This window comes from Anolis sagrei, chromosome 1 (genome assembly GCF_037176765.1).
Source record: "Anolis sagrei isolate rAnoSag1 chromosome 1, rAnoSag1.mat, whole genome shotgun sequence".
In the NCBI taxonomy this organism is placed as follows: Eukaryota; Metazoa; Chordata; class Lepidosauria; order Squamata; family Dactyloidae; genus Anolis; species Anolis sagrei.
In genome coordinates this window covers 139,360,836-139,386,806 of record NC_090021.1, presented here as the reverse complement: position 1 = coordinate 139,386,806, position 25,971 = coordinate 139,360,836, and the positions used below count along the sequence as shown (strand labels likewise).

At 41.9% G+C, this 25,971-nt stretch overlaps 1 protein-coding gene across 1 annotated transcript; it reads left to right on the top strand.

Annotated features, from left to right (window-relative positions):
• The first annotated feature begins 6,867 nt into the window (after positions 1-6,867).
• Positions 6,868-25,946, top strand: LOC132782258 (WD repeat and coiled-coil-containing protein-like). Its single transcript, XM_060786925.2, has 4 exons — positions 6,868-7,038; positions 10,506-12,424; positions 16,794-16,911; positions 23,852-25,946. The coding sequence occupies exons 2-4, from the start codon at positions 10,529-10,531 to the stop codon at positions 24,121-24,123; spliced, it is 2,286 nt and encodes a 761-aa protein (XP_060642908.2). The 5' UTR covers positions 6,868-7,038; positions 10,506-10,528; the 3' UTR covers positions 24,124-25,946.
• The last annotated feature ends 25 nt before the right edge of the window (positions 25,947-25,971 follow it).

The following is a 25,971-nucleotide window of genomic DNA, read 5'->3' as shown; positions in this document are numbered from 1 at the left end:
ATCACCTTGATTTGCATTTCCTGCAGCATTTGTGAGATCACAGATATCAGCTACTTACCAAGCTAATCACGCTTGATATTGCATCTCTGTATGGTCACACAATGATTAGCAGATCCATGGTCCCACAGCCATAATTCCTGCAATTCCATTCCTCTGTAAGTTTTAGTAATTAAATCTTTTAATCTTTAAAACCTCCCATCTGACATCACTTCTGTGTTGGCATGCTGGCACAGAAGCATCTCAGGATCATAGCACAAGGTAAGGGCCCTTCCACATAGACCTTTATCCCAGAATAGCAAGGCAGAAAATCCCACATTTGAGTGTCAATTCAGATAACCACGTTCAAAGAAGATATTTGTGAGTTTTTCTGCCTTGATATTCTGGGATATAGGGCTGTGTGGAAGGGCCCTAAGTTGCAGCAATGTGGTGCAATCGCAGACTATTGATTATTTTTCCCATCAACAGCAGAGGAATAGTTTGTCATGGAGAAGTGGCAGATCAACATAGGGTAACATGTGACATCACGTAACAAGAACCATCACCATTTGTGTTGGTCCTGCTTCAAAGCCAGTTTGCCACCTTTATGTAATAAAGTCCCAAGGTACATAAGGGAATCCGTTTAATATTGACAGCATCAATATTAACAGATAGATTTCCCTAGGATACAGCTCTGGCCCTTTCCACACAGCTGAATAAGATCTCACATTATCTCCTTTGAGCTGGAATATATGGCAGTATGTATTCAGATAACCCAATTCAAAGCTGATATTGTGGGATTTTCTGCCTTGATATTCTGGGATATAGGGCTATGTGGAAGGGCACTTAGAGGCTGCCGTTTGCCAGGGCAAATTTCATTATTTAAAACACCTCAGTTCTGATTCTGAATGAAGTCTTCATAGAGAATGTCTTTGTAAGAAAAAGAAGCTTTCATTCAACATTTGTTTTAGCAATGTAACAGCAATTTGTTGTTAAAATGTGTTAACAAGATGTGAAATGCAACCTTCAAACATTCATAGTACCGTATATTCTGGTGTATAAGACTACCTTTTAACCCAAGAAAATCTTCTCAAAAGTCAGGGGTCGTCTCATACGCGAGAGTAGTCTCATACACGGGAGTAGCCCAATACGCTGGAGTAGTCTTATACACAGGAGTAGTCTTATACGCTGGAGTAGTATAGAATGGGAGCTGAAACTTCCAATTAGATTGGAGAATCTGTGGTTGCCGCATATGGTGGGGGGAGTTCAAAAATGGCGATGGCTGTGTCCCTGCCATATGCAGCGACTGTATGAAATCATTAAGGGTGACGCTGCACAAGTACGGTAGAAAAAAATCCATTCATCAGAATTCGTGGACTTAATGCGGTCCCAATGGTGAGGTGAAGGGGCGCCTCACCAGAAATTGTAAGTGAAGGGCGGAGCAAGCTGCAGGCACCCGGGATGCCCGGGGTATGGAAAAAAGAGATAGAGTGCCTCTGGGCCCAGACAAACACACCTCTTTTACCTGTCTGACCTCCTCCTCTGCCTCTCAGATCTCGCTCCTGAAGACTGCAGTGAAGTGGTGCAGGTGCACATGTGCAAGATCTGAGAGGCAGAGAAGGAGGTACAGTAATAGGAAAATTACCATATTGAAATCAAATCTGATGCTTTAAAAAAAATTGGTGTGCGTTGGAAGAGGGGTAGTCTTATACAGCGAAAATATCCCAAACTCTATATTTTAACTGGAAAAGTTGGGGGTTGTCTTCCACGCCCAGTCATCTTATACACCGGAATATACAGTATTTCTTTCCTGCAAATCTCAAAATATAAATGGGGGCTGGAGTGGCAGGAGTAAAATAACAGTTTTTCCTCCCCATTTTAATGTATAGATATAATAGTTAATCCCCCATCCTCACTGAAATGTAACTGAATCAAATTCTTTACTGCACTGACCATTATTTAAATATATTAACAATTTTCTCCTAGTTTTCTTCTCTCTGTTCACAAAACAGGGCACTTGCAACTATAAAATAATGAAATCACTGGCAAGGTTTTCAATGAAGCAAACATTTTCATTTCAAGAGATAGATAAAGCTCTTTGGCACAGCATGTGGAAATATCTCCTCCTCCACTATACCTTGGTCTCACTGACCACATACCTTCTTGAGGAAAATTAAATCATTCTTTATTCAAAGGCCAGCAACGGTTATCTCCAATGATCATGACACAAATATAGGCCAAAAACAGCATGATTCTTCTTCATCACTGGAATGAATTAGAATCACTACCTGTTCCAGTTTTATCATCCCGGTCACGTTTGCTTTGAGTACCTACATTTTATTTCCTTAAAAGTCTGATTTCTTAATACTGTTTTTGTCTGAGGCAGAAAGTCAGAAGGAAAAAAGGGTTATCAAAGTCTTTTATTTGTTTTTTTTTAAATGAGAAACTCTGTCTGATTATGACACATATCAATTTATCAGTAAGGCAGTTTTAATTCTCTCCTAAATTTGAAAGCACACTGTAGTAGAAAATACCATTTTTGACTTTACCTCTTACAAAGAAAATATCAGATAATTAAGGATGTGGAAGAGCAGCTGTAATTGATTCAAATTAACACCATTCACATAAACTCACACTCTTTCCACAGAGTACCTGTCTCCAAAGTACTTCGTGGGACGTAATCCTCCTTATACAATCCTCATAATCACTCTTTAGTAACTTTGAATCCTCATAATCACTTGGTGGCTGGTAGCTTGTTGATTAGTGCCAACCGCAGTAGACCTATTAAATCAGTTGCTGGACGGGGAATCAACACATAAATAAATCTAATTGATTTAACCATCAGGACTAGCAACAGGTCCAAGGCCAGTGACTTGCAAAAATATACATAAAAGCAAATTCCATTGCAATCATTACCTCTTATAATTGCAAGGAGGGCAGGAAGCAATCCTGCAATATAGATCAAGTAGGTGCCAAAGCACTCCTGAGGCAGGAAGAGCTCTTCCCCACGTAGGCAGAAAAATAATCTTTAAATCCACATAGGCACTCTCCTGAGCAACCCAGAAATCAAAGATTGCACAGGTGTACTGCCCTAATTAGTCTGTTACATTTATTTTCCACTCGTCAGGGAAAGCTAAAGATCTAGTAAAGCTACAACTCCCATGATTCCACAGCATTGAGTCATGGCCCTTAAAGTGGTGTCAAGCTGCATTAAATCTACACTGTAGATACATCCCTAGTCCAAAAATCAAACTACTGCATCATAGTCTTACAAGATGTTTCAGCAGGTGTGTATGTGTGTGTAATCTAGGGCTCTGCACCAGTTCTAGGTTGTCATCCAAGGTTGGAAAAATGTGTGTGCCCCAACAAGTGACCATCACTCATAAAAATACTGAAAAACGCAGCAGAAGAGACTTAAAAAGCAAAAAAAAGAACACCAAAATACATTACAACGCATGCACAAAACTACAGATATATACACAAACACACATATACATGCATATACACACACAAAACACATACACAGAAAGGGGGAAGGAAGGAAGGAAGGAGGGAGAGAAGGAGGGAACGAGAGAAAGGAGAGAAGGAGAGAAAGAAGAAAGAAGGGTAGAGAAGAAAGGAAGGAGAGAAAGAGGGAGAGAAGAAGGGAGAGAAGGAGGGAGAGAAAGAGGGGAAGAAAGAGGGAAATGAGGGAAGGAGAGAAGGAAAGAAAGGTAGAGAAGAAAGAGAAGGAAATAAAAAGTGAAAGGAAAGGAAGGAGAGAAGGAACGGAAGAGACAAGGAGGGAGGGAAGGAAGGAAGAGACAAGGAAGGATAGAACCAGAGAGCAAAGGAAGCGAGAAAAGAAACAGATAGAGAAGAAAGAAAGAAGAAGGAAAAGAAAAAGACGGAAGGAAGGAAAGAGGAAGGGAGGGAAGGGAGGAGAGAAAGAAAGAAGGAGAGAAAGAGGGAGGGAAGGTTGGTCACAGCAATGCATGGCAGATACAGCTATAAAAGTCAAAGTATGTTTGTTGGTTGGTTGGTCCGTTTGTACCACAAAGGCTCCAACATAACTGTAAAGATGACACCAATTTGCGACAATTTTGTAAAGGAGCCACCAATTTGTGAAGAAGCCACCACTTTGTAAGGGTTTATTAAATTGATAGCGTAGCTAATAGCTAGTAACATTGAATTGGTCTTTCTTCAATGTGTAGAGTGACTTAACTTGGAAAGGATTTGTAACAGAGACTGGGCTTTATAAAAACTGTAACAAGTTTATTGAAATGTAGCAGAAGCTTGATGGTTTCAATGTTTCTTAACTCTTAGAGGCACATATCTTCAGAGGTTACACTTATAACATTCCTTAAAACAACTCTGGAAAGGACTCTTCCTTCTACTAAACAGGCTTCAAAATTATTTTTCTTCAAACTGTGTTTCTTTCCTTTGTGATATTTCTGTTGTAATAAAGATTCTCACTGGGTTTCTCTCACCCTTTCTACTCATACACTAAATACTGATATAAATAAGTCAACTCAACTTTTATAAACTACCTAGGCTAAAAGCCAAAACCTTCCTGATTCTCACTATAGTAGAATCAACCTTTCCCTGTAGTTTTAAAACTACAGTCTACTTTCCTGGTTCTCACCACTACAGAACCAGCCACTCCTGCAGTTCACAGACTACAGACTGACCATTTTAAAATGGCTGCCCTGCCAAGTGGCAGTTGGCTCCGCCCCTATTTCCATAGCAACCCAGCTCAAAGTGAGCTGAGCTGGCTACCATTCCCCCCCCCCCCCAATTATGCAACTTTAATTACTTACCCTCTGAAACGCCTATCTATAACTATACATAACGGTAGATTAAAATTTACACTTCACCACAATAACCAACATTCTGGAGGGACAATGAAAGGAAAAAAAGCTCTACTATGTGATGGCAAATCAAACAGATACATTCTTAAAAAGCAGAAAAAGGTGTGATGGAGGTAGAAAAATCATCCGTTTAATTTCCATATGGGACGTTGCAAAGCGTAAAGGAAAACGATCCCAAATACTTTACTTATCCCGTGGGTTGAAGTCCCAAGTCATTCCTCAAAAGGCTTTAGCTTCCAAACTTGATGATCTTGGTTATTCTCCTTTAGACATTCTGGACCAAACTTGGCACACAGACCCTTCATGATCCAACTTAAATCGAAGGGATTAGTCTAAACGCCCCCCCCCCCCCACCTCTTTTGGACCCAGAACAGAGGGGGAAAAAAGGAGCCAGACCAAAGAAGGGGAGCCAGGAAGACAGTTCCATCTTGTCTCAGGTGACATCAGAGCCCCTCCCCCAGCAACAGTATAATATTACATAATACTTATATTATGAATGATGCATTAGTACTATGTTAATAATGTAGTATGTTCTATGTACATATGACTTGTAAGAAGGGGGGCATATAAATGTTGTAAATAAATAAATAAAGAGGAGCGGCTGTGGCTAGGTGAAGTGGCCCTCTGTGATGTCACTGGAAAAGAAAGGGAAAGAAGTAGATTGGCTGTTGATAGGTGACATGTGTATGAGGGAGAGAGGAAGAGAAGCAAGGGGAGGAGGAGAGAGGGGCAAAGGAAAGATGGAAGGAAGAAAAAGATGTGAGGAGGAAGGAAGTAAGAGAAGAAAGAAGGGTTGTGTGTGAGGTAAAGCCAAGGAAGAAAAGAGAAAGAGAGAAGGTGCAAGAGCCACAAAGGTCACTCCCACACAGCTATATAAAATCTACATTGAACTGGATTATTTAATTTAATTTTATTTATTTCGGCTACTTTTACCCCGCCCTTCTCAACCCCCGAGAGGGGACTCAGGGCGGCTTACAAAAAGGCACAATTCGATGCCTATACAAATTAAACATAATGTACAAAACATAGTTAAAACAATTATCACAGTTAAAACAATCAAAACAATCAGTATATAACACATCATACAAACTACTCTCATGCTCAGCGTTTCGTCTTTCAGAGTTCCATTCCATTAGTCATTTCCTGACCACTGTCAAAGTCCTTTCTTTATCTGCCCGATTGTCCGAATGCCTGGTCCCAAATCCATGTTTTCAGTTTTTTCCTAAAGGAAAGGAGTGATGTTGCTGATCTAATTTCCCCAGGGAGTGAATTCCATAGGTGGGGGGCCACCACCGAGAAGGCCCTGCTCCTCGTCCCCGCCAACCTCACTTGTGAGCAGGGCCTCCCCAGAAGATCTTATATGGCAGTGTGGACTGTGGGCCCTTCCACACAGCCATCTAACCCAGAAGATCAACAATACCTGGGTTGAACTGGGTTATCTGAGTCTACACTGCCATACAATCTGATTCAATGTGGTTTTTACACAGCTGTGTGGAAGGGCCCTAAGATAACCCAGTTCAAAGCAGATATTGTGGAATTTTCTGCCTTGGTATTCTGGGACATAGGGCCATGTGATCTGAGTCCACACTGCCATATATCCCAGTTCAAAGCAGATATTGTGGGATTTTCTGCCTTGGTATTCTGGGATAGAGGGCTATGTGATCTGAGTCCACACTGCCATATATCCCAATTCAAAGCAGATAACGTGGGATTTTATTCAGCTGTATGAAAGGGGAGGCCCGTCCTTAGCCCTGCCCACTGAGCTTCTGACGCCTCCGTCACGGCGCGCGCGCATGCCCGCACGCGCATGCCCGCACGCGCCCTCCTCCCCTCCCTCCCTCGTGCACTCCCACACGCGCAAGGCTGTTTGGTGCCCCACTGCATTGTGGGAGCCCGCCTGTAGGCGTGCAGGCCGCTTTTGTTTTGTTTTTGTCGCAAGGGGGCGTTTGTTAGGTCACCCGCAGGCCAATGGGCAGCCAGGACCGCCGGTGACGACATCGCCTAAGCCGGGAAAGTGACGCTCGGAGGACCCCGCCCCCTTTCGTGGCCTCCTCCGCAAAGAGGAGCGCCCCTGGTGGCAGGTCAGGGTAAGGCATGGTGCCCAATGGAAGCGGCGGCGCGGCTTCCTTTTCCTCGCATCCTCCTCCTCCTCCTCCTTCTTGGCCGGGAATGAATTGAGCGCCGGGCGGGCGCAGGGAGAGCCCACACAGAGGTAACGGGAAGCGAAGGGGGACAAAATGGTTGAGGAAGCGAATACAGGCGGGGCTCTTCTTCTCCTGCTGAGGGGGAAAGGACGTGCCAATGCCAAGCCCACTGGCCTCTCTCCTTGAGCTTGGCCACCACAGCTGCCACCATCCCTGAGGGCTGGGGAGGATGGGAGGTGTAGTCCAACCTCCTTTGGGACCCAGGGGTTTGGGAATAGCAATGCAGGCCGCACTGGCTGGCATCAGTGGGCATTCAGGTGGAAGAATTGGAACAGCACCAATGCCCCTGCATCTGTACTGTCAAATTAATGCAGTTTGACACCACTTTGACTTCTCAGTGCTATGGGATCCTGGGAGCTGTAGCTTTACATTGTCTTTGCCTGCCAAAGGAAGCTAGTGCCTCACCAAACTACAACTCCCATTACTTCACAGCATGGAGCCATGACAGACAAAGGGATGTCAAACTGCATTAATTCTATACTGTAGTTGCAGCCATAGAGGAAATAATATTTATTATTAGTATTAGTATTAGAAACACAACAAGATGAGTCCACAGCAGACAAGATCACTCTGCTGGCTGTTATATTGGATCACATGTTGGACACTTCCCAAGTGCCTAGGACTGTGTGGTGTACTGGCAATAATGTGTGCAAATCCCAGTAAGGTGGTCTTCTGCTGCTGGCAGATTGTAATCTTGTCAGTGCTGATTGTGTTTAAGTGCAGGCCAAGGTCTTTAGGCACTGCACCCAGTGTGCTGATCACCACTGGGACCATCTTGACTGCCTTGTGCCAGAGTCTTTGCAGTTCAATCTTTAAATCCTCATATCGTGTCAGCTTTTCCAGTTGTTTCTCTTCAATCCTGCTGTCATCTGAGATTGCAGCATTGATGATCCACACTGTTTTTTAACACGATCATGAGGTCAGGGATATTGTACTCCAAAACTCACTCAGTCTGAATTCGGAAGTCCCACAGGAGATTGATGTGTTCATTTTCTGTAACTTTTTCAGGCTTGTGATCCCACTAGTTCTTTGTTGCAGGCCATGTTTGTGGTACAAGTTCCTGTCTTCCAAAACCAATACAGAACAACTATAATAATAATAATAATAATAATAATAATAATAATAATACCTCACAACCTCTGAGAATGCCTGACATAGATGCCGGTGAAACATCAGGAGAAAATGCTTCTGGAACATGGCCATACTGCCCAATAAACTTACAGCAACCCAGTGATTCCGGCCATGAAAGCCTTCGGACAACGCGACAACAACAATAATAAACTTTATTTGTACCCCACCCTATCTCCCCAATGGGGACTCAGGGTGGCCAAAAACATATAATGGCAGTATTTGATGCCATAAAATGCAACCAACTAAGGAGGACAACATACTATAGCTTGAATGTCTTGAGCATCATAGGTTATTGACCTCGTGTAGACAGGTCCATGGTTCAATGTGTTGTCAAAGGCTTTCATGGCTGGAATCACTGAGTTTCTGTGTGTGTTTTTGGGCAGTATAGCCATGTTCCAAAAGCATTCTATCCTGACATTTCACCTTCATCTATGTCAGGCATCCTCAGAGGTTGTTGGAAACTGGACATTCCACAGGTATAGAAATCTCACTTACCCAGTTTCCAATAGACCATCGAAGACAGCCCTGCATAGAGCCCATTGCAGTAATCTAATTGGGATGCGCAGATTCACAGAATGCAATCTAAACTAGAATGGACACCAAAAGTACATATACAACAGGTAACTTGAACAGGTGAGTTCAGGTGCAGGCTAGGTGTCAGTTACATGCATACTTGCGGCACTTAAGAGAGAGGCACCCCTCTTAGGGCCTTTCCACACAGTCATATAATCCAGAATATCAAGGCTGATAATCCACAATATCTGCTTTGAACTTGGTTATCTGAGTCCACACTGCCATATAATCCAGTTCAGTGTGGATTTTACAGAACTGTGTGGAAGGGCCTTAGTTGTGCTGCATCTGACAGATAGATTGATTTCTAATTGTTAATAATCGTCATGATATATTTCATGTTCTCCATGGATATCCGTCGTTTTATTTTCAAGTCATTCTATGTTGATTTTGGAAGATAGGTACAGTGCAACTGATAATGACTGGATGCATTGGCCCAACTCATCGCAGGTAGCATGCCAGTTATCATACATATGTGAGTTATTGTCCAGGCTGGTTTATGTTAATTTGTATTGAAAGAGTTTCAAGCCACGTTTTCTGTCAAAAATTTCCCATGCAGGTGAAGTACTCATGGTGCATCCATATTGTAGAATAAATGTAGTCTGATACCACCGCCATGGTGTAATGCTAGGGAAGCATGAGAGTTGCAGTTTGGGGAGTCACTAGCCCTCTTGAGCAGAGAAGGCTGAAGACCTTGGAATACTACAACTCCCAGGATGACGTAACATTGAACCATGGTTGTTCAAGTGATGTCAGAATGCATTCATTCTACAATACACTCAATATACCCTTGCTGAATCGTATATTTTCACTAAATTCTACATTTGTAGAGCAGTCTAGAAAATATTAACCCATTTCACAGATCGGTCAAGCTGAGAATGACAAGAAGAGCATTTCTCTGATAGAGAACCCCAGGTGCATTATTCAGGGACATGTGCCAAGCCACAGACAGGAAAGTCACTATGTATGTTATTTAATTGTGGTTTTAACTACTGTATGCTGCTAACTATATATTTACAGCCAGTTCTCCATATTTGTTGGGGTTAGGGGCACAGTGAACGTGAAAATATCTGTGAATAAAGAAATTGCTTTATTTTTTTTTATCTCTAGGAATTTCTGTGTCCTCCGGCACAAGTGTATGACCAACTTCCATTGGATGCAGTTACACCGGAGGACCCAGAACTAATGGCAGCTAGTAGAAGACCACTGCAGAATAACAGATAATGTTGAGTAAAGAGCAAGAGAATACCTCATAACACTGTAGCAGTGTTTTTAGTGTGACATTTTCCTAGTTTCTAGAAAAAAGAACTATGCATCTTTTAACTAATACTCTAAATTCATTGGATAGGTATTCTATAATGGTGGACCAACTTTGGATTTGTTTTACTGTTCATATAAGTATGGACAGTATGCAGTTTCTAGAGCACAGCGAATAGTATCGTATGCAGTTTCATCTCATTAGCTGATTCTTACATAGCCGGTGCTTATTAATCACCAATGTAAAACTTCAAAAGGAAGTATGTAACAGAAGACTATAAGAGGAGCCATGTTGGATGAAGACAACAATCCATTTAGCTCAGTATTTTCTTTCCAGTTGTAGTCAGCAATTCAGGCAATTTGCAACAGGAGAGACAACAGAAGGCTGTATGTGCTTCACGCATTTCTTTGATGCTTCATTTCTCTTTGCTTTGTGTTTTGCAACAGTTTATGGTAAAAGAGCAAATTAATGGGGAGGGAGAGAAGAAATGTTGAACCATATTTGTTTTCTTTACAGATGCATTCCACTAGAGATTAACCATGGAGCTGGGGAAAGGAAAATTGCTGCGAACAGGCCTCAACGCCTTATATCAGGCCATTCACCCAGTGCATGGAATTGCCTGGACAGATGGAAAGCAAGTGATCCTGACATCTTTATACCTCCATAATGGAGAGCCCCAGTTTGGCAACTCCAATGTCGTTGGTCAGTTTGAACATGTTCATGGGCTTCACTGGGGCCCGTCTTGTGGTGCAGATCTCCCTGCACTCCTTGCTATTCAGCATAAGAAGCATATCACTATGTGGCAACTCTGTTACAGTGTTTCAGAGAGGAACAAACTGATGGTTTATCAAATCAGTGAAATTAGTGAGTTGTTCCCGATACTCCCACAGGGGTGTGTGTGGCATCCAAGCAAAGAAATCTTGGCTGTGTTAACGACACGAGACACTTCAGTCCTGCACTCGATTCGGGTCAACAGTTCCAGGATCAAAGCGGATATTAAAGGCACTGGTCTCATCCACTGTGCTTGTTGGACTGAGGAAGGCAACCGCTTGGTGGTGGGGATAGGCAGTGCCCTCCATTCCTATGTCTGGGATGATGATCAGAAAATGTTGAATGCCTGCTCTTTTTGCCCGATATTTGATGTGGGAGGCTACATCTGTGCCATTGAAGCTACCTTGAATTCCCAAGTAGCTGTGGCTACTGAACTTCCGTTAGATAAAATATGTACTTTAAATGCTGGAATTTCTTTTGAGATCCCAGCTGAGGTTGTGGGAAACTCAGTTCCATCCCAGACTACCTCACTGAGCTGTGAAGAAGAGCACTCCGTAGATGTTGGAAAAAAGATCCCAGACCAAGAAAAACCTGGGTCACTTGTGACTTCGGCATCTTCTCCTGTGGATCTGACCCATCTCTCCTCAAACAAACACCGGTCTGATAATAGTCCTCTTATTAATCTAAAACCCAAGGATTACCTCACTGGAAGTGGCCAAGATGCCTCACACCTGATCTTGGTAACATTTGAAAGAAAAGTGACAGCTACCAAAAAGGTCAGCATCCCGGGTATCCTTGTGCCGGATATAATGACTTTTGACTCAAAAGCTCAGACTGTCGCTGTCGCCTCCAACACTTGTAATCTAATTTTAGTCTACTCTTTAACCTCTTCTCATTTGCCCAACATTCAACAGATTCAGCTGGAGAAAAGTGAGAGGCCTAAGGGATTATGTTTCCTCACAGATAAGCTCTTGCTAATATTGGTTGGAAAACAGAAGTTAACAGACCCGGCTTTTCTTCCGTCCTCACGCTCAGACAAGTACATTCTCCGCTTGATGATCAAAGAGGTTGTAGGCAAAGAGAGTTCTTCTGCACTTTCAGGTGTTACCCAGGTTTGCTTCACAAACATACCTGTGAAGAAAGAGACAATTGAAACACAAAGTTCAGACACTCATCCCCTGAAAGATGGTTTGCTGCTTCCAGGTTGCAATGTCCTTCAATCTCCTAAAAACAGAAGAAAACTCATTGAAGAAATAAAAAGCACTGCAACTGATCAGAGCCTGTCAATGAATAGGATTGACTCCAAGGACAAGAAGCTTCCGAAGGATTTCCCGCAGGCCCTGGAGGCTTTAGATATGGAGCCAACCAATCGTTCGCTGGCTCTTCAAGGACCTGAATCCTCTTCGGAAGTGTACAATGTACCCATTTCACAAAACAAACCACTCCACAGTCCTCATGAAATCTCAAATGCCTCCAAAACGAACTTACTGCGAAGCGACAAGGAAGCTAGTTACATCTCTAAAAATCTGGAAAGACTGTGCAGCAGCTTTGCAGAATTGCAGCACCAGCTTTTTGAAGTAACAGAACTTCTGAAGTCTGGAAAAAGAACTGTTCCACGATACCCATCTTCTCGTGAACCCTCTTTTGTTAACATCATTTACCAGGTAATGTTCAAATGAAAGGTATATGTATTTAATATAATGAAATGATAACCTCAGAATTGGTGTAATGTCCAATGTTATAGAATCAAAGAGTTGGAAGAGACCTCATGGGCCATCCAGTCCAACCCCCTGCCAAGAAGCAGGAATATTGCATTCAAATCACCTCTGACAGATGGCCATCCAACCTCTGTTTAAAAACTCCCAAAGAAGGAGCCTCCACCACACTCCGGGGCAGAGAGTTCCACTGCTGAACGGCTCTCACAGTCAGGAAGTTCTTCTTCATGTTCAGATGGAATCTCCTCTCTTGTAGTTTGAAGCCATTGTTCCGCGTCCTAGTCTCCAGGGAAGCAGAAAACAAGCTCCCTCCCTCCTCCCTGTGGCTTCCTCTCACATATTTATACATGGCTATCATATCTCCTCTCAGCCTTCTCTTCTTCAGGCTAAACATGCCCAGCTCCTAAACCGCTCCTCATAGGACTTGTTCTCCAGACCCTTGATCATTTTAGTCGCCCTCCTCTGGACGTATTCCAGCTTGTCAATATCTCTCTTGAATTGTGGTGCCCAGAATTGGACACAATATTCCAGGTGTGATCTAACCAAAGCAGAATAGAGGGGTAGCATTACTTCCCTAGATCTAGACACTATGCTCCTATTGATGCAGGCCAAAATCCAACATGTTCTATGTTTTATATTGTATTGGTTTTTAATCTATAAAGGTAAAGGTTTCCCCTGCGATTAAGTCCAGTTGAATCTGACTCTGGGACGTGGTGCTCATCTCCATTTCTAAGCCAAAGAGTTGGCGTTGTCTGTAGACACCTCTAAGGTCATGTAGCTGACATGACTGCATGGAGCACCATTACCTTCCAGCAGAAACAGTACCTATTGATCTACTCACGGCTAGGTTGGCAGAAGCTGGAGCTAACAATGGTAGCTCACCCCGTTTTTTAAATCTATAGTTATACCATATTTTAGATATGTGATTTTTTTTTACATTTTATGTGAGGCATTGAATTTTGCCATTTACCTTGCTGTGAACCACTTTGAGTCCCCTCAGAGGTGAGAAAAGCAGCATATAAATGAAATAAATAAATAATAAATAAATAATATTTATAAATATTCCGCTCACTAGCAATGTTCAAAATATGGTTATTCTTCCTTTAGATCAAAATGCACCTTTAAAAAAAATCTTTGGTATGGCTCAAAATCACTGAAAAGTGAGAAATGACTTCCCTGCGGCTATTTAGCTGTTCAGGGCTGTTCCTACAGAAAGGTCAAAGGGGCAGAATTGATACAGTGGAAGCAGTACTGCCCTTGGGGGCTTTGAATCCTGATGCATGGAAAATAAAGGGCTGCCGGTGTGACAAGATACTCAAACGTAGTCTAGAACAGGGCTTTTCAACCCTTTTTCACTTGTGACCCCTTTCCACCTGAGAAATATTTATGTGCCCCCAGGCATATCAGTATTGAACATTTACTGAAAAGATATCAGCATTTGCACAGCTTGCTAAACAGGCTGGTTTTCCTTTTTATAGAGTACAGTGGAGGTCTGCTGTGAATCCTGCATGCTGCTGCTAACGGATTTGTGTTCAGAAACCATTTATCGTCGCCAATTTTTTTGTGTGACCCTAACATTGAACTCAGGGGCCTCAATTTAGGGTTGGAACAGATAGTTTAAGAAGCAGTGGTCTAGAAAAGTTATCAACCTTTCAGGAGTTTTTGAAGTACAGATTGAGAGCTAATACACTAGTTATCATGGCAGACTTTAAACTAGAAACCCAAGTTCAAAATCTCCACAGCTGCAAAACTTACTTGGTTGCTTTGGGCCAGCCATTAATAAGTGTACACATAATATAATAATAATATTATCTTACCAATCTTACCTTTCAGAATTGTTTTTGTTAAGATGAAATTGAAGGCAGGCCAGAAAAGGGGCAATTTTTGTCAGGTTTTTCTCTTCAGAGGAAGAGCAGACTTTTTTAAAGGGATTATTGCACCATGTATTGTTTCTTGCAATGACTAGTAGTTCCTTGCACCCAAGTTTCTCTTCATCCTGGAAAGAAGTGACGAATGGAGTGCCCCAGGGTTCTGTCCTGGGCCCAGTCCTGTTCAACATTTTATTAATGACTTAGATGAAGGGTTAGAGGACATGATGATCAAGTTTGCAGATGACACCACATTGGGAGGGATAACCAATACTCCAGAAGACAGGAGCAGAACTCAAAACGATCTTAGTAGATTAGAGAGATGAGCGAAAACATAACAAAATGAAGTTCAAGAGGGACAAATGCAAGATCCTCCACTGAGGCAGAAAAAATGAAAATGCAAAGATACAGAATGGGGGACACCTGGCACAATAGTGGTACGTGTGAAAAAGATCTTAAAGTTCTCATGGACAACAAGTTAAACATGAGCCAGCAATGTCATGGAGCAGCTAAAAAAAGCCAATGGGATTTTGGCTTACATAAATAGGAGTCGTCTAGATCCAGGGAAGTCATGCTACCCCTCTATTCTGCCTTGATCAGACCACACCTAGAATATTGTGTCCAGTTCAGGGCACCACAATTGAAGGGAGATGTTGACAAGCTGGAATGTGTCCAGAGGAAGGCGACTCAAATGATCAAGGGTCTGGAGAACAAACTCTATGAAGAGTGTCTTAAAGAGTTGGGCATGTTTAACCTGCAGAAGAGAAGGCTGAGAGGAGACATGATGAGGGCCATGTAGAAATATGTGAGGGGAAGTCATAGGGAGGCGGGAACAACCTTGTTTTCTGCTGTCCTGGAGATTAGGACACAGAACAATGGTTTTAAACTACAGAAAAGGAGATTCCACCTGAACATTAGGAAGAACTTCCTAACTGTGAAAGCTGTTCAGCAGTGGACCTCTCTGCCTTAGACTGTGGTGGAGGCTCCTTCTTTGGAGGCTTTTAAACAGAGGCTGGATGGTCATCTTTCAGGGGTGCTTTGAATGCGATTTTCATGCTTGGCAGGGGGTTGGACTGGACGGCCCATGAGGTCTTTTCCAACTCTAGGATTCTATGATTCTAAGTTACAGATTACATTTATCTGTTTAAGGGGCAAGTAGAAGGTTGAACAAGACCAGAGAGATCTTCTGATGGTGGTGGTACAGCTAGATTCCACAAAACTTCCTGCTGGCTGTGAAATACTTTCTACTGCTGTCACAGTTGCAGAATTTCAATGTAATATCGCTCCTGCAAGTTTGCTTTAAAACAAGGGATGTAGAATGCATTCTTCATATTTTTATAGACAAGTTTATCTTCCCAAAATGTACCTTTGTTTACAGTCGAGGTTTGCATTTTCTGTAGGGTCTTTTAAAGCAAAAGTGCCTCACTTCTGTGGCATTGAAATTTATTTATTTATTTATTTACTTTACTTTACTTGTATACCGCAGTTTCTCAGCCTAACAGGCGACTCAACGTGGTTTACAACTAGGATAAAAATCAAACAGTGATATACAATTTAAAACCCTAATAACATGGTATACAATATTGACAGAACAATAACAACCCAATACATCTCATAACTAGAGTCGTGATCCAATTCGTCGTCCATTTTTCCATTCCTGTATCATAACATTCATTGCACTGTTGATCCAAATGCCCGTTCAAACATCCAAGTTTTTAATCTTCTTCGAAACGCCATTAGCGAGGGGGCTGATATAACCTCCATGGGAAGGGCGTTCCATAGCCGAGGGGCCACCACAGAAAAGGCCCTGTCTCTCGTCCCCGCCAGCCACACCTGTGAAGCAGGCGGGATGGAGAGCAGGGCCTCCCCAGAAGCATGGAAGAGGCATGGAAGCAAGTTTTGTGGTAAGAGCAAGTTTTGTGGTAAGAGCCAAAGAAGCAACAGAGAAGGCATATTTTTATTTCTCAGCTTTGATCTGAGTGATTTACAGAAGAATCAGCAGGATTTTGGATTTCCAGTTAATTAAATTAGTAGCGATTAAAAACTTATCTGTAGGTTCTGCTATAAGTCATATTGTTGAATTGAGGAGAGCTTAGAACAGTGGTTCTCAACCTGTGGGTCCCAACCTGTGGGTCCCCAGATGTTTTGGCCTTCAGCTCCCAGAAATCCTAACAGCTGGTAAACTAGCTGGGATTTCTGGGGGTTATAGGCCAAAACACCTGGGGACCCACAGGTTGAGGATCACTGGCTTAGGGTGACTGGAGGTTGAAAGGACTTCAACCCCCATTCAGCCTTGGTATTTTTTGCAGTTCCTCTGTGTCTTTTGCAACAAGCCCCAGCTGGTGGAGCTCAGGTTGTAGTAAAAAAAAGTATCAAGTGTGTATGGCAACAGAATGAAAGAAAACTGTCATGAATGTACTAGTCCTAAAATGTTTGTTTTTAATTAACAGAAAGAGTCTTCTGGAACTGTCACACCTGAAAAACGAGCAGTTATTCTTTGCGATGGCAAACTTCGTTTAAGTGTCATTCAGCAGATTTTTAATCTGGTTCTCATTGAAATGCAGCATGGTAAGTTTTGTTTGCCAGTAAAACAATATCCAGTGAAAGCACAATTGATCCAAAAGAAGGCAACTTGCCAGTTTTTAAAAATCCCTTTTTTTATTTTGGTATGTGTGTGAGGGTTTGATTTGTTTCAAAACCCAGGCAAGACATTTCCAAGTAGTTTCTTTACATTTTTGTTTATAAGATATGAGATAGCTGAGGTGTCTCCGGTGGAGATAATGGATTATAACTTTATTGTTCTAATTGATGTATGTTTTTACCATGTTTTTATCGTTATTTACACATTTTAACTGCTGAAATTTGTTTGTTTTTATGTTGTAAGCCACCTTTAGTCTGCACGTGGAGAAAGGCAGGGTACAAATATTCTAAATAAATAAATAATATGAGAATGCCAGAATCTTTGCTTTTATCTAGGTTACATCAATCATTTGAATTGTTACTTCAGTTACTTCAGTGACAATTTGCACGTGATAGGTCGCACTTACATTTTTATGGTTGCGTTGTATGGCATTCTGAGGTTTCTGGTTTGGTGATGCTCTAGAATTCTCTGGTTGAAGATAATGAATTGCCCTTCCTAAATAATAATAATAATAATAATAATAATAATAATAATAATAATAATGTTTATTTATATCCTGCCCTTTCTGTACATACAAAGACTCAAAGCAGCTCACAATTTAAAACATTACAACTTAAAATATGCAAATATTAAAACAGTATTAAACATAATTAATATGCAAACTCCAGGATTCCATAGGATAGAAGCACGACAATGAACGGGCTATACTTACCGACTCCAAATCACGGGAAGTTACAGTTCTAGTATTTAATGCCATGGTCAGATGGCATCGGGAGTATCCAGTTCTGATATTTTAAGAAGGCCATGTTGGCAAAATGGGTTATGCACAGTTTTGTGCTGAATGTTTGGATACTTTTAGCCCAGAGAAGAAAAGATTGAATAAGTTGGATGGATCTAATGAAAAGTGTGTGTATGTGGAGGGGGGGGGGATGGGGACGGGGACGGGATGGCGGGACGGGACAGACTCACTGTTTAGAATGGCATCCTACAAGATCTCCCATATGGCAACTTTATATTCTTGCCCCCGGTTGCCTCTGCCTGTAGCTTCTGCTAGTTTTGCAACCCCATAATTCTAACAGGTTTTATTTTCCCATCCCTTAAAAAAATCACCGAATGCCAGTATTTGCAAGTTAGCAGTACATAGAAATACAGTACAAATGAATTAGGTTGTAGAAAATTCAAAATTCAGTCAGTCTTCAGTGGTTATACGTTTTAAACATGATTTATTAGTTGCCGACTTGTGTGAAGTTGCAAATAATGTTTGGAATAATTTAAGAAAATGTTCCACCACTTGATTTAACTGTTATTGCTATAGTACAGCAACATTATTGCTATTAAAAGATAATTTCAGATTTATTCCACATTGTTGAATTATTAAAACAGATCTTTCAAGGTGTAACATAGGCTTACCTTGCAAATACAATTTTAGTGTGACCTCTTGATGTATGTATAATGTGTTACATATGACCGCTTGAGATATTTTGAAAGTCTTCCCTGGTATTGGCCTTAAGTTGAGTTCAAATAAGGCGTTAAGCAGAAAGATTAAAGGTTGTAAGCTGCAATCTTCTCATGCTGTCGTTTGCCACATAGAGTTACATAACCGGTAAATGGCACTGCTAGGAAGAACTGCATCTCAGGCAGTTCCTAAAATTACTTGTAATGCATGAAGCCACAGTGTTGATGTAAAATATGAGAAGTACTGAATGATTACTAACAGCTGCTTGCCTCTATAATCCAAGAATAGTTTTATACTGTAGTTTGGAAATGTATGCGTTTTCAAATGTTTACAGGCCCACTGTATAAAGTACCAACGAACCAAGCATTTAAGACTGATTATTAAGCATATAAGCTGGTGTCACTAAACTCTTTTGGGTTTTTTGTTTGTTTGTTTGTCGTGTCAGGAGCAACTTGAGAAACTGCAAGTCGCTTCTGGTGTGAGAGAATTGGCCATCTGAAAGGACGTTGCCTAGGGGATGCCCAAATGATTTGATGTTTTATCATCCTTGTGGGAGGCTTCTCTCATGTCCCCTCTTGAGGAGCTGGAGCTGATAGAGGGAGCTCATCCACGCTCTCTCCTGATTCGAACCTGTGACCTGTCAATCTTCAGTCTTGCTGGCACAGGGGTTTAACCCACTGCGCTACTGGGGGCTCCTCTTTTGACTGAAAGGTTAGAAAAAGTTGCTCAGTTCCCTTGCTCACCCAGTGCATAGCTGAATTGTGGAACTTGCTATCACAGAGTGTAGCAATGACTGCCAATTTGGACACCTTTAAGAAAGAATTCAAATACTTAATGACACACCAGGTTGGGTATCTATTTCCTTCAGTACTAGAGAAACCATGTCTCTGAAATGCAGTTGCTGGGAGATAGGAACAGAAGGGCGCTCTTGTCCTCATATCTTGCTTGTGGGCTTCTCACGGGGATTGTGGGACAGGGCCTTGTCTAAAGCTGAAAGATTCCCTTCGGATACTGTTATATTCTGTACTGATGATCCTATGTCTTTGTCTATTCCCCTTGAGCCACTTTGAGCAGGGGTCCTCAAATTAAGGCCCAGAGGCCGGATACAGCCCTCCAAGGTCATTTACCCAGCTCTCGCTCAGGGTCAACCTGAGCCTGAAACGACTTGAAAGGACACAACAACAACAACAATCCTATCTCATCAGCCAAAAGCAGGCCCACACTTCCCATTGAAATACTAATAAGTTTATATTTGTTAAAATTGTTCTTCATTTTAATTGTTGTATTGTTTTAAAGTGTTTTTTGCACTACAAGTAAGATATGTGCAGTGTGCATAGGAATTTTTTCAAATTATAATCCTGCCCTCCAACAGTTTGAGGGACTGTGACCTGGCCCTCTGTTTAAAAAGTTTGAGGACCCCTGACTTTGAGTATGGATTTTAGATTTATACCTCACCCTTTTCTCCAAAGCTCCAGGTAATACACACAGCTTTCTTCCTTGTCCATTTGTTATCTTTACAATGAGGGGGAGATCTTGTTGGAAAGCTAAACTGCAGTGTACTTGGGAAACCTGTGAGCTTTCAGCTAAGAGATCAGCTCCCATATCCCTCTATGAAATGCCATAGAAAGGACCTCCTGCTTTTACATTATTTAGGAAACTGTAGGTGGTGCTGTGACTTCAGCATCTATTACATCAACCCCCAAATGCACTCTCAAACCTATTTGCATGGTTTCTAACTAACATGCCCCCAAAAAGGGCAAAGACTCCAAAAGTAATGAGAGAAACAAACAGACAGAAATAAATGTGGGCATTCCAAGATAAGCCACTACCAAAATAATTACTCTCTGCAAGTAAAAGTGAATGACAGTGGAAAACTGAGCGAGATCAAGTCTTTATTATGCAAAGCAATATAATCTATGTGTTTGTATGTGCCTTCAAGTTGCTTGTCACTTTATGGTGATTCCTTGAATTTCATAAGGGCTTTTGAAGGAATGGAATACTCAGAGCTGGTTTTTCTTTAATTTTTAACCAATTTTTATTGTTTTATAGTGTACACAAAAAAAAACAAAGCAGACAATTAAAAAAAACAGAAAAAGAAAAGAAACAGAAAAAAAGATACAAAAGGGCAAGCAAGTTTACAAAATGGTATACAGTCAGTGCTCGTTAAACATGTGAAAAATAAAATTTGGCTATACAGTTATTATACCTTAATATTTTTACCCCTCCAACTCCACACCCGTGAACCCAACCCCCATGATCCCTGACACCCCTCAATATGGATCACATAACTAACCAGCAACTACCCATATTTTTGCTTTTTCTTCTTTTTCTAAATCCCCTTTATGGCAATCTTCAAACCTACCTTTGTCTTCTTTTCCAGAGCTGGTTTTGCATGTCTGTTCCCCTGAAATATAGCCTAAGGCACCTGGTATTTATTAGCAGTCTCTCAGCGAAGTACTATCCCAGAGTGACCTTGCTTAGCTTCCAAGATCAGACCGAATCTGGTGTATTTTGGCAACACAATCTCTATATAGTGTTTTTGTTGTTGTTACAGAAAGCAATACAATCTCCCCACTAGTTGATGGCACATAAGGGATCTCTAGGGTAGGCAGAAGAAATGGGATGAAGAGTGGGGAAGAAGAGAGAGTTGGATGGGAAGACAGGATAGTGTCAGCAGGAGGAGGGCAAATACAGTGAGAAGGCACTGCTTCAACTGCTCTTATGTGAGCAGCTTTGGAGAGTGTAGACCAGTGGTTCTCAGCCTGTGGGACCCCAGATGTTTTGGCCTTCAACTCCCAGAAATCCTAACAGCTGGTAAACTGGCTGGGATTTCTGGGAGTTATAGGCCAAAACACCTGGGGACCCACAGGTTGAGAACCACTGGAGTAGACTAAATTTTAAAAGTCTTGTCTTGTGTTCACATGTGACAGCTCTCTCCTCCTCCTCCTCCTCCTCCTCTCTCCCTGTCTTGCTGCCTCCGTCTCCCCAGAAACTTGCACAGTAGTTTCCTGATTCTACTTTATTAAAGTATGCTTGCATGCAACAGGCAAGGAGAACCCCACTAACTCAGTCATTTAAGACCTGACCCACCAAGGCTACTGTGCAGATGTTGTGTCCTTTTCTGCGGTTGTTGTCTTCCTCTTCCTTCTGATACCATCCTATCCCCCTGCCCTGACTCTCTTCCCCTTCCATCTCCCTGTTCTATTCACTTTGTCCACATCAGAAACTCACACACCATCCACACTTTCTATCTCCTCTCCCATCCCTCCCTCCAAGTGAATGAGCAAAGGAAAGCAAGTGCAATTGACCACATTCAAATCATCTTCCTACCTTGCTTATAGTTCCCACTTGCTTATAGTTCCCACTATAGAGCCCCTGGTGGCGCAGTGGGTTAAATTCCTATGCCAGCAGGACTGAAGACCGACAGGTCACAGGTTCAAAAAAAGGGGAGAGCGTGGATGAGCTCCCTCTATCAGCTCCAGCTCCTCATGCGGGGACATGAGAGAAGCCCCCACAAGGATGTTAAAACATCACATCATCCGGGTGTCCCCTGGGCAGTGTGCTTGCAGATGGCCAATTCTCTTACATCAGAAGTGACTTGCAGTTTCTCAAGTCACTCCTGCCACGAGAAAAAAATAAAATAATTCCCACTAGCAATGAATAGAACTAAAGGACTGAGGGCCTTCAGCAGATGTTATATGGAGGCAAGAATTCCAAAGAGAGATTACAGAGAGGTTGAGAGGTGAAAACTCAGGAGTTTGCTCAAGTGACCAATAATATTATTCCTACAATCCAGTAGACTTTTGACAAACATTTGGGAACACTGCGAAATTAAAGAATATAGGACATTTTGTTTTTCAGGTGATTGTATTTCTGTTTTGATTTTCACAACCCAGCTTAATCTAACATTTATGAGATGTAGATTTCAGTAAAGAAATACAGACATAATCAGTAAAGGGGTGTTTTAGTTTTGGGCAGCCAGCCTCCAGCCTCTGTGGCATACTGCTGCTGGCGCCTCAGATCATCAGACCTCAGCCAAACTAGCCTAGAGGCTGTCAGTCATTAGTCATCATCAATTACTGACTGGCGTATTGGCATTTCTCTTTTTCCTGCCCTGAGATGCATTAGAGTGGTAATGGCCATTTATGACTAGTTTGTACCAACTACATCGATTGAGAGGGCATGACTCCGGTAGTCTAAAAGCTGTGTTAGGTCTGAAAGTGCACAATGTGGGACAGAGAGATGACACAGGAATTTAGCTTTCAGTCTAGAAATGACTTCAGCATAAGTTTTTTAGAAACCCATTTGGCCTTCTCAAGCCTAGCACACTTTTGATCTATAATGCCAATCATTCCAGCCAATCATTATACTGGCTGAAGACAGTAGGAATTGCTCACCTGAAAAGCGACAGGTTATGGAAGACTGCTTCAAATGTTTTCTGTGTGCAAAATTCATTTTAAGAATTATCAAGGAAATTGATAAAATGTGTTGTCGAAGGCTTTCATAGCTGGAATCACTGGGTTGCTGTGAGTTTTCCGGGCTGTATGGCCATGTTCCAGAAGCATTCTCTCCTAACGTGTCACCCATATCTATGGCAGACATCCTCAGAGGTTGTGAGGTTTGTTGGAAACTAGGCAAGTGAGGTTTCAGTATCTGTGGAAAGTCCACAGATACTGGACTTTCCACAGATACTGAAACCTCACTTACCTAGTTTCTAGAAAGAACTCCTGTCTGTTGGAGGCAAGTATGAATGTTGCAATTGGTCACCTTGATTAGCATTGAATAGCCTTGCAGCTTCAGAGCTTGGCTGCTTCCTGCCTGGAGGAATTCTTTGTTGGGAGGTGATTAGCTGGCCCTGATTGGTTCTTGTCCGGAATTCCTATTTTTGAGTGCTGCTCTTTATTTACTGGCTTGATTCTGGGTTTTTTAAAATACTGTTAGCCAGGTTTTGTTCATTTTCATGGTTTCCTCCTTTCTGTTGAAATTGTCCACATGCTTGTGGATTTCAATGGCTTCTCTGTGTAATCTGACATTGTAGTTGCAAGAAGCAGTCAAACTTTGAAGCTGCAAGGGCATTAAATGCTAATCAAAGTGGCAAATTGCAACATTCACACATACCTCTAGGAGACAAGAGTTCTTTCCCCCACCCTAGACATTCCACAGATATAGAAACCTCACTTGTCTAATTTCCAACAGACCTCATAACCTGAGGATGCCTGGCATAGATGTGAGCAAAATGTCAGGAGAGAATGCTTCTGGAACATGGCCATACAGGCCAGAAACTCATAGCAACCCAGAAATGGATAGTATCTGAACTTCATGCATAGAATGTTAGGCAGGACTGTCATCCTAATATTTATCATTATAATATTTATTTCTGACAAACTCTCTATATCTCATGTCTTTATCAGGTTTATCCTGGATTGTTCTTACTGCCGACCAAGAAGACTTTATTCCGTTAACCTTTGATACCCTGCAGGAGGTCGTCATAAGAGATGCTAATGCCAGCTCTAGTAGTTCTTCCAAAACGCTGGAAGCTGTCAGTTCCACAGGAGGATACAGGAAGCTCTCCTCTCAAAGCCTGGACATTGACACCAGTTCTATGGACGTCCTGAGAGAAGGTTCTTCCCAGAGTCTCGTACGGAGCAGCAGTTCTTCGGTGCAAACCACCACACCCTCCTAAGCAAGCGAAAGTGGTTCAAGTGAGGACAGTTGGGTAGTGCCCCTTACTCTGGGCATGACTAAAGCTGGGGTTTTACCGTCTTTTATGTCGTGTATTGTACAACTGTGTGGTACTTTTCTGTGTTGTAGGTCATGCCTTGCACTCTCAGTCTGGGGGAAGGGTCTGTTTTATTTCAACAATTTTGCCACTTTGCGCAAACTACGAGTCACTTCCATGATGTATTTAAATGATCCGCCTGGCAACTTTTGTAGACCAAGTTTGCATGATGGCTCAGTCTCTGTTAAACCTGTTTGCTAAGCTGACTCAACACATTTGCATTTCACACTGAATCGCTAGTCATATTTCTCTACTAAATACAAAGTTAGCCAAAGCAAAAACAGGTTGGGGTAGGAGTGCTATTTACATTTACTCAGGAGAAATCTTGTTGGCATGAAGACACAGGAAAGTGTGTGAATGTTGTTGCTAGTACTTGTTGAAGTAGAAAACAAAAGTGGGTCATTTATTATAATGTCATATAACAAAGTCCTGCAACTTCTATTTATTTGTTATTATACGGAGATAATTTTGTATTTTATCAGTGCCTGTTGAGAATGCTATGCACTTCAACAAGTTATTTAGCTCAGTTTATGAAATTACTCACTAGTTTGTACCAAAGTCCTTTTGGAGCAGTGGTTCTCTACCTGTGGCCCCCCACGTGTTTCGGCCTACAACTCCCAGAAATCCAAGCCAGTTTACCAACTGTTAGGATTTCTGGGTGTTAAAGGCCAAAACATCTGGGGACCCACAGGTTGAGAACCACTGTTGTAGAGGATAACAGTACTTGCTTCTGAACATAACACATTTCAACTCCGTCTTCCTTCAAGGAGCCCACTAGGCATGTTTACACTATGCATGTACAGAAAGTGAACAGCTCTAGGTTGTTTTCAGAAGAAAAAAAAGAGGAAATGTGTATATTCATAACAGCTGTGTGCAGGCTGTTTGCTAGCAAGTTTGAAATGGTATTACAGCCTTTGTAATTACTCTTTGTAATAATTGTGCTGGACTGTTTTAAGATGTTTGGGAGAATGCTGATAGTACAAAAACCTGTTGACCATGTCTTATCAAAAGAAGACTTCTTCGGGCAGTTTTGAAATCAGTACGCTGATTGACTGTGAATAACTGGGCCTAATTCAAGAGTTTTAGTACTTGTTATAAAGCCCTACATGGCAGACGACACAAGTAAATGAAGTTTTCCTGTACTGACCAACCTGGGATTTGAGCTTATCTGGAATTGCTCTGCTTGTGCTGCCTTTAATGAATGTAATCTATGTGGCAACCACATAAAGCAGGACTTTCTTATTGGTGGTATCCAAAACAATGGCACTCCCTCATGGTGAAGATCTAGTTGTCCTTCCCTGACACCTTGCTGTTGTCATTTAGGCACCAGCTGGAAACATGTCTATCTGTGTGAGCCTTTGGGACAGTGTTTCTCAAACTGTGCTCCTCCAGATGTTTTGGACTTCAGGTGTTAGGAATTTTGGGAGGTCCAAAACACCTAGAGGAGCACAGTTGCGGGACAGATAAATGCTACATTGGTGTTACTACCATGTATTATGTCGTTATCTCAGAATTATGATTTTAATAGTATTTATGTGTTGGTGACTTCTGGACTGAATATGAGGGTGCCTCACTCCAGGATGATGGACAGAGGTTCTCCACCCTTGCTCAATTCATGAGCTGCCTGTGTATATAGGACTGTTTTTATGTACATTTTTAGCTGCCCTGGCATCTTTGCAGGAAGGGCGAAGTATCAACTAAATAAAGCCACTATAAAATCTTTAGAATTTCTTTTTTAAAACTCAAAATGTG

What these genes read in the sequence shown, in the direction of transcription:
- LOC132782258 (XM_060786925.2), top strand. Translation starts at nt 10,529, where the DNA reads ATGGAGCTGGGGAAAGGAAAATTGCTGCGAACAGGCCTCAACGCCTTA. An exon ending in TTGTTAACATCATTTACCAG is followed by an intron (nt 12,425 to 16,793) that starts GTAATGTTCAAA and finishes TTTAATTAACAG; the next exon opens with AAAGAGTCTTCTGGAACTGT. An exon ending in TCTCATTGAAATGCAGCATG is followed by an intron (nt 16,912 to 23,851) that starts GTAAGTTTTGTT and finishes TGTCTTTATCAG; the next exon opens with GTTTATCCTGGATTGTTCTT.